Below are 9,648 nucleotides of genomic sequence, written 5' to 3'. Positions count from 1 at the left end.
ATATGAGTATAGGTTGAAACATGTGAAATTGTTTTCTCTTGAAAGAGAAGTTATGGGGGATCCGATTAAGGTGTTTAAGATTGTAAAGGGAATTGATAGTGTTGATGCATCATATTTTTCTATACTTAACAGTAGAACTAGGGGGACACGTATATAAATTTTGGCAGGGTAGGAGTCATCACCAGCTGAGACAGTCTTGTTTTTCTAACAGGGTGGTTTGGCCTTTGAAATGGGTTGCTTTTGGATATTGTGGAAGGAGTAAATTTAATTAATTTAAGAGAAAGCTTGATAATTATATGAATGATAAGGGCTGGCTTTAAAAATATTTTTAAAATTTATTTATTGATAGTTTTAGTTTAGTTTAGAAGATGGACCAATAGGTCCCATATTGTTCCAAAAATCGTTGTTATAATGAAGATGACCTTAGGTAAACAATGGTAGGAGATTGGCTGAAAATATCTTTATGTAGTGGACCTTTGGAGCTCAGATAAGTTTTGCCATTGTACCATATGCTACACCATAGCATGCCAACCTCCATATTTGACTGGTGGTTATAGACAATCAAACTGAAGGATCTCTCCAGAACTGCACTGGGCAGTTTATCATCTGCTATCTCTGTGAACATCTGAAACCTTGTTGACATCTGTCATTAGGGATTTTCTTTAAGCAACTTGTGTGTGATAGCAAAGTTTATTACAACCTCTTGAGACATTTGTTGGCTTAATTGGACAGTTCTACTGATCCCTGCCAGGGTTTCTCTTCAATGGAAACTTGATTCTATTCCTCTATTTCATGGGGTGTTCAAATTAACCTGGTAAGGATCTGTAGTTGCTCTTTATGCTCAGTATTTTATACTGTTAATTTTTGTGTGGTATTTATAATTAAAGCCATAGGCAAAATACTGTTGAAGTAATTAAACAACTAAGAACATTTTCAGTGTCTTTTGTTTCCCACATTTAACTATTATTACCTATGTAATGTGGTCAGTAACCCTAAAAGAATATGTGAAATTGCAAGAGAACATCTGGCAACTTTTATGCTATCTTAAATCACTATTTTTCCTCAGCATTGTCCCTATCATTTTAAGGAAATTCATTCATAGTTAAGACAAAATGTAGGTAATGAGAACAGTTTATCAGCTATAAAATAATTATCATAATAACTGAATATTATCTTTAGATTTTTTTTTTCAGAGATTAAGGACAGAAAATAGAATTCTCAAACAAAGGATTGAAAACCTAGAGCAGGTAATTAGTTTCATCTAGTAGCAATGCTTGAAACAACATTGCATGTTTGTTAGTTTTTTTTATTTGGCTAAGGCTATGAAAACAAGAAACTTGAATCATGTTCTGTAAACATAATGAAACTTGAATAAAGGTCAGCAGCAAAATAATGCTACATTATTTCTTATGGTCAATGAAGTTATTTCTAAATGAGTAAAATAATTTTTGTCATCAGTATGGCATATGGAGAAATATTTTATATGTAAAATGATCAGTTCTTAATGTTTAAGAACAGGTAGTGAGCTTTAATTTCCATTTGTATCTAATAGCATCAGTGTTACACAGGCTGACGTTGTTATTGCAATTTCAACAGGAAAGTACTACATTAGCTGATAGGTTAATACAAGGACAGGTTAGTCGAGCTCAGGAAGCAGAAGACAACTTTGTAATCAAGAGGGAACTAGTTGCTCTGCGGGATAAGGAAAATTCAATAAGACAAGAACTAAAAGAAGCCTACAAGCAAATTCAAGAATTGCACAAGGTAGAGGATTTGCCAAGTTTATGCAAATATTTGACCAATATCTTCTATAACAATAAATTATTCATAAGTTTAAAAAGTATTTAACATTATTTCCAGTAGAAATTTTCCTGGAATATTTATATTTATGTATATATATTTTAAAAATATGGTGGTTTAAGAATACTTGTTTCATGCATATAAGTTTATATAAGGTCCAGTGTTTCGTGTTTTCATTTTGTTTCATCAATTTTATTAGTCCAATTAAGTCTAATAACATTAATTGAATAATCCATTGTCTTTCTAAATGACATTTTATGTGGAGATTCTATTGAATACATTGCCTTGTTGTATGTAATACATGTTACGGGATGCTGATCAAGACATATCATTGAGTTACAATCATACATTTATGCTAGTGACAGTTTTTGATAGTTTTTTTTTTATTCTTTAAGATATACTGATCTCTTATTTTTAGGTTGGTTCTCAGCCTCCTTCATTGGACATGTATACAGATGACATTATCAAGTCATTGCAGGAGGAGCTGGTAGCTGTGAAGCTCAGGGATGCAGAGAAAGAAGATCTTATAGAACACTTACGACAGAAAATTCAGGAGCTTGAAGAGGTTGTGCAAGTAGTTAAATGTTATTTGACTTAAAATGTGTTTTGTGAAGCTAAAGAAAGTGAAATATTTATAGTTTTAATTCTTTACACACTCAGTTGTGTAGTTAATAGGACAGTATAAACAAAAAAATATGAGAAGTTTCATCTAAGAATTATATGCGAACAATGCTTATTAAAAATTTTAAAAAATGTTCAGTTTAATTACTATAGAGAACAATCATTATAAAGATGTATGTTCTTGAACACGGAAAAAAAAATTACTAAAAGAATGCTACTTTAAAATTCTAGAATTTCTGCATCTGTGCTCAAGTTATAAAGGAAGGTTTCCTTTTGAATAAATAAGCTGAGTAAAATTGGTTGGATAATTATTTTATTATATTTTTGTTACGTTGATTTTTAGGACAATAAAATACTGCGAGAAACTAAACCTGATAATTCCATTGCTAACCTACAAGAAGAGTTGATTGCCAGTAAACTGCGAGAAGCTGAGGGTCACTTGGCTATGAAGGAACTTCGACAGAAAGTTGCAGATCTCTATCTGATGTGGGAGGTGAGATTTGAAACAAAATATCTTTCCATTTTTCCAAATGTCAAGTTTATCATCCTGCATTTATTAATGTTTCGTTTGATGTATAATCGAAAAATGTTAATTTTTATCTTTCTTTTAAGTTATTTGAAGTCTATAAATGTATAACATTAATGCTGAAATTATCTAAAGAACCCAATAAAATGTCATGTTCACAAAAATGAAAGCATGATCTACAAAGTTGTAAAAATCTTCCTATACTTAAGGTAAAAATTGAAAAATGTTTAATATACAAAAGTTTGTTTATCAGTTTGCAGCTGCAATTCATAGTGTATTTATTGTTTTTACTCATCATTACTGAAAAATGCAGAGTCAAAATTTTGAACATGATAAATTATTTTATATTTCTGTACAATACTTTAAATGGAAGTGGAAAAGAGGCATTTTAGTTTGTAATGACTTAAGCAGAATTTTTCAAACTTTTTTTATTATCTTAAAATCAAGGAAAATATGCAAGTGCCTTAGAACAATGCTTTGGTACTTAATAATCATATCAAAACAGCCTGCCCAAGACCCTCATCTCAAAATCTGACAGGGTGATGTAGCATATCTACTGGAAGACAAAATATGGCTTTTACAATAAGGTGCTAAAATATAAATATTCTTTATCTGATGGTGAGTAACTTGGCTACTGCTGTGTAATTTATCCCATTAACGAATGGTGAATTATTTTATTAATTGGTATCAGGTACTGAACTTCCTGCTTTCTTTTATATTGCCATTTATACAGTATTAATTTGTTTATTTATTGAAATATCTTGCATGTTTATGTATTTATGATGCTACTTTACATGTTCTTTGTAGCCTGAATCACCTGATGCAAAAATTAGCAGAGCCTGGCAGTTGTGAATTACTGTCTAAAATGTATGATTAAGTGCAACTGTTTGTGGTGTAACAGTGATTACACAGTGCTTTTAAGCAAATATTAAACAGCATTTGTTTTGTGTTTGTGTTATGCTCTTACACAAAGGTATGTGAAGAGGTGAATAAAGAACCGAATTCTGATGGGTGAATACTTTTGTTTTCTATTCCAGACACACTTAAGTGAGTCACAAACCAACTGCCCGTCACCATCTAAAAAACAGGAGAAAACAATGCTTGTCCAGTTACAGGAAGATTTGCTTTCAGCAAAACTTCATGAAGCAGATGTTACAGCAGAACTGAAGGAACTGAGGCAGAAAATTATGGAACTAGAAACTCAGGTTAGAGAAACTCATCATTTCATGACTCTCAGTTGAGAAAAAACAATAACTGAAATATCTTTAGATATACTTTCCAATCTTGAGTATGCCAAGCATTGAATATGTTGTCAAAATGAACTTTTAAATTGTTAGTTTTTATTTCTTAAAGCTACATAATGATTTATATGCTAATGTAACTGATCAAGAACTTGAAGCAAGATTTGTTAGTATTGAGGCCTGTTTTAGCACTTTACAATAATAGGCACAAAACCTTAAACAATAGTGACATTCAACTGCAGTAAGTTATAAGATGCTGTAAATGTCTGAAATTGATGAGTATATTGTGAAGGTAACTTAAAGTTCATCAATTTAATTATCTTGAAACTCAGTAGTGTCTTGATAAATGCTGAGTATACTTGTGAAGGTAACTTAGTTCATCATTTATCAAGACACTACTGAGCTTCAAGATAAATAAATTTCCCATGGAAATGCAGAAAAATTTGCATGTAGCATAGGTTATTGATTAAAAAAATGTTTTTTTTCCTCACTTTATTACCTGTAATCTTTACACTTTCTGTCAGTGTTGAGTTTGGCACGACATAGTGGACAGCATGCCTGGACTGTGAATGTGGGAGTTCATGGTTTGTCCCATTGCTCTAAAAAACCATGCTGTACACTTTGGTGCCATAAGTGTACTATACAAGTGATCATCATACCCCACTATTTGGTCAGACAAAAGTAACCCAGGAGTTGGTGATGGGTTCTATTGACTTCCTGCCTTCCCTTTAGTCTATAAGCTCAAAATTAGGGACTATGCACAGATATTTCTTGAGTAGGTTTGTTTAAAATTATAAAACAATGGTCTGTCACTTAAGTATTACTATGCAAGAAATAAACACCTAATGCTTAAAGAAATATTTCTTTTTATTTTAAGTTTAGAAAATGTTGGGTTTTCAAAGAATGTAATCATAACTGCAAATTTCATGAAATATTACCATTTTGAGAAATATTCAAATTTTGTACAGTTAAAAAACTAGTAAAGAAATAATTGCACTGGTAAAATGTGCCTGTCAAAAGTACTGCTATAATATATGCTAAGGTAGGTAGCCATGACACTGGAAATATTAGGGAATTTAGGAAAGGGGGCTTACAAGTTCTGAGGAAATTGAAAAACTTGGAAAAGTCAGAGAAAATTGTGCCCCTATCCCTGTTTTATATATCAAAACCTGCACACAAATCGTAATGCTTAGCTATGCCAATTATCGGTTTATTTTAACATAATCTTAGCCAGTCACTCTGTGATTTTGTGTGGTGATAATTTATTATATTTGGTAGGTTAGATTAAATATTCTCAAATAAATAAGAAAAAAAATACAACATTTTGTTTTTTATATTTAGCTGTAATGCCCTTGTTTTGAAGTTTTTATAAAACATTTTACAAGCTGAAATTCTGTTAATCATACATAATTATGAGAAATATTGAAATATCAGTTTGGTGTATGCACCCATATTTAGGTTTAGAAACTCGAGTAATAAATTTTGGAAAAAATGTGGTCATTGTGTAAGAGTTAAATAGTGCAAATAATATGTTTAATTTTTGATAAATTTCATTGAATAATTATTTAATTGGATTCTTTAATGTAATTTACAGTTTAGTCATTATTAACTGTTTGGTGTAAAATGATATGAAACAACCTTGATTAGAAACTATTAAGTTCAAGAATATGCAAATATCAAGTCTCTTAAAGAAATTTTAAGTAGAAATTTGTATTTAGAGCAATGTAGGATGAGTCAATATTTTGAAAGATTTAAATATGTAATAGAAATAAGGTTGTATTTCCTTTTAAAGCTGACTTCATTATAACAATCACCTTATTCTTTAATTAAAAGTACTTAAAGATTTTTGGAAGATAAATTTATTTCTTTGTGCCACAGAATCAGGTAAGTTTGAATCAGATACGACGCCAAGTAGAAGAAGTAGAGAAATTACAGGAAAAGTTGGAAACAGTATCAGCTAAGAAAAGAAGTCTTCAGAGCCAGCTGAAAGAAGAACAAAGGAAGAACGTAGACTTGCATTCACAGGTTGGCATTACATAAAGTTTAAAATGTTATTGGTAGGGCGATGGTTAGAATGTGTGGTTTGTTGATTTAGGTGTGTTTATAATATGTATAAGCAGAAAAAGATAATATAATATTTATTTGGTGAAGTTAATGCTAAATTATTAAAATTTCACCTACTGTTCATTTATTCCTAAGTGCAACTAATTGAGCACTGTAACGTCACAGCAGACTTGTTGCTGTCAGTATAAAAATTTATATGTCTTTTTGTACTTGATGTTATTGGCAGTTAAAGAAAGAAGGTATATCAAGCAGCTTTTGATGGTTCATGTCTATTTAATTTTTTTATTTTTTTTTGCAATGTGCTTTTTATTATATTTTGCAAGGGAGTGGTGAAACTTGTTCAGTTATCTGTTCATTTTTTATCCTTAAATACATGAAATATCAAATCATTATGATCACACTAGTAACTGGTTGTATTGGCAAATTAATTCAGTTTAAGAGGATTCTTTAGTGTGAAAAACCAGAGTAGTAGTTTTCTTCTCAGTTATGATTGAATAATTTTTCAACATTATAATATGTGCAATTGAATCATTGGTGTCAGTTTATTTCTATCCAGACTCCAAGTTTTCATTACTGCTTTGTTTAAAAGTCTCATTGGTGGTCATTGTAACATAAGATAGTGATGTTCCTCCTTTAAACAAAAAATAAGAATGTAAAAAGGAATTATCTGTTCGTGTGGGAGGTAAATGGGATGCAATGCACTTACCTATACTTCAACATAAGAGTTGAAAACAAACATGATTATTCACAGTAATCACCATAAGTACTTAGAGGTAACAATGAATATCATGATGCTTTACTTGAGTACAACACCTAATAATTATTGATGTTGTTGGTATTATTATTATTATTCTTATTACTGTTTTGTTTTTTACACTTTATCATGATTAATTTTATATATTGGAATAAATTTCCACACTAGAGAAGGATTAGACCCACTGAAACTTGACATACTATGAACTACAATGTTTGATATAAATCTCTCAGCATGTGTGTTGTCAAAAGTATATGTACAGAAATGATGATTCTGGTATAAATTTAATTCTCAGATGAAGGAAGAACGGGTAATGTCACGGATTCGGGAAGTTGAACAAACTCAAATCATAGCAGAACTGAAGCAGAAGATTTCATCATTAGAGATCAAGGTAACTAGATTTTGTTTTATCAGCAGTTTTAGACAGAGTAGATTATATTGTATTGGGAGTTTCAAACAGTTAGTCTATAAAAGCTTAAAATCCAACACTTAGGTATGATCCTTGTTTTGAAACTTAATTTTGTTTCAATCTTTATTGGGAAAAGAAGTTGTTATCAGTGATGGATAAACTATTTGCAGAAATATTGTTGATATTAAAAATTCTTGCTTTATTTAGCATTGTATTAGATTAGTGTTTTCCAAATCTTTGATATCTAAAGCTATTGACGGAACCTGTAAGAAACATTCTTATGTTAAAAAGTTAAATCATAAAAAGTTATTATCTTTGTACAATAGGTAACTACATACACAAATAAATTTATAGAACTTTATTTTCTATTTCTTATATTTATACATTAATTATAATTAAACAGGTTTTTATTCAAGAAAGCACTTAAGTCTTAACTTCATAGCACATAATCTTAAAGCAGCTTAAAATTTTTATTCCTTTTTAATGGGAAGAATGTTGTTGCTTCTTTTTCTTGCAACTCTGTTTATTATGGCAGTGATGCTGGAGAACTGAATTCTCATATCACGTGCAGCATTCAATCCATTCCTGTATTTTGTTTTTGTTGCAGTGCAGCAGGAGAATCCAATTTCACACAAGTATGTTGTAGCAAAGGGAAGGAGCTCACGAACTGCACATTAGCCACATTTTAGTATTTGTGATTTAGGATACTCCAAAAATTAATTAATGGAAGTTTGCTGAAGCTTTATTTTAGTGTAGAGTTAGAAGCCATGTCAATCAAGCTCTCATAAATTTGCTCTGAAAAGCTGACTGGCTTAGATGTTAGTGCAAGTGGACTACACACCAATTCTTTGTAGTCATTTGATGAAGGAAAATATTCCAGGAAGGTGAAGTGTAAGTCATGCAGGTTGCTGTGTAATGTCACTGAAAATATTTTCATCAGGGATTGAATTAATTTTGGGAAGAAAATTGTTCAATTTTGAGAAGCAATCAAAGTTCCTTTTTTCTGTGCACAAAGTCCAAAATGCCAGTTTCTCCAACATCAGTGAAATTTTGTCTTTTACAGTAAAAATTGTAACATCCTTTCCTTGCAGTGATAGATTCACTTTATTTAGTTTTTAATAGTATCTGCAAGGTATGCAAGTCTCGGAAGCCATGAGGTATTTAACAAACAGTCTGGTAGTCGAAGTTGGTGATCCATACAAAATTCCAATACATCAAAATGAAGTTAAAGTTTCACAAGCACTTTATCTAATGACAACCATTTCACCTCTGTATGTAGAAGCAGTGCTGTGTGCTGACTACCCATTTTTTTGCACAGAATGTTAACTAGTCTATATTTCAGTCATTGAGTTTTACTATGATTGATAATTTGCACTGCCTCATCCAGCACATCTTTAAGAGATGTAGGCATCTTTTTAACAGCAAGTGCTTGTCTGTGGAGAACACGGTGACTACTGGTGCAGCCTGATGCCACAGTTTTGATTCATGTTACAACACCTGCTGTTTTCCCAACTAATTGCATATCTTTTCATGAAGTTGTTAATGCAGCTGAATATTTCTTCACCATTTGTGTTGCTTTGCAAACATTCACCTAAAAGCAGGTCCTCCTCAAGAGATTTATCAAAGATGTAATGCACAAATACAAGCAATACTGCAAGCCCCAACACAAGTGAACTCTTCTAGCTGTAATGAATACGCATCACAAAATTTCAGTCTGTAAACTAGCTCATTCTCTGATAAGGAGCAAGATCTTGAATTTGATGGACAACAGTATTCTTTGACAGCTGTAATGTCTCAATGATTTTACTAGCTTGTTCATCTAGTAGAGACTTCACAATATCTTTCACTCAAGGTTTAATGAGGTTTTCTCCAATCATATGTGCTTCTTCTGCACACGCAATGTGGTAACTTACTTTGTAAGATGCCTCTGTTGTGTTTTCATTGTCTGTTTTGCCAGTTTTTAACATTGAGGTTTTACTGTCTGTAAGTACCTTAACCTTTCTCTTGAAAAACTGTCTTGATCTTTATATTCAGAATGATTGTTTTCAAATGCTGCCACAGTTTAGCAGGTGCCATGGAACTGTTGGATAACATTTTCTTGCATACGATGTACTGTGCCTCAAAAGAATTTTTCGGCAGTAAAGTGTTGCAATGGTCCACCTTCAGCTGCAGTCAGTATATCAAAAGAACTTGTTTCCACTTTTAAAGTTCCTTCTTTTAGTCATCGATCCAT

General features: G+C 31.5%; 1 protein-coding gene across 6 annotated transcripts in view; it reads left to right on the top strand.

The window, feature by feature from the left end:
* LOC106476361 (ecotropic viral integration site 5 ortholog-like) overlaps positions 1-9,648 on the top strand; it is a 68,523-nt gene that overhangs the window by 55,038 nt on the left and 3,837 nt on the right. For all 6 annotated transcript variants that reach the window (XM_013937023.2, XM_022381270.1, XM_022381276.1 and 3 more), the window contains 7 exons: positions 1,194-1,247; positions 1,597-1,764; positions 2,219-2,365; positions 2,765-2,914; positions 3,985-4,152; positions 6,067-6,213; positions 7,302-7,397. In XM_013937023.2, the coding sequence (XP_013792477.1) occupies positions 1,194-1,247; positions 1,597-1,764; positions 2,219-2,365; positions 2,765-2,914; positions 3,985-4,152; positions 6,067-6,213; positions 7,302-7,397 (930 nt within the window). The remainder of the gene's footprint in view (positions 1-1,193; positions 1,248-1,596; positions 1,765-2,218; positions 2,366-2,764; positions 2,915-3,984; positions 4,153-6,066; positions 6,214-7,301; positions 7,398-9,648) is intronic.

The sequence above is a fragment of the Limulus polyphemus genome, unplaced genomic scaffold (genome assembly GCF_000517525.1).
Source record: "Limulus polyphemus unplaced genomic scaffold, Limulus_polyphemus-2.1.2 Scaffold155, whole genome shotgun sequence".
NCBI lineage: Eukaryota > Metazoa > Arthropoda > Merostomata > Xiphosura > Limulidae > Limulus > Limulus polyphemus.
This window is presented reverse-complemented; position numbering and strand designations above follow the sequence as displayed.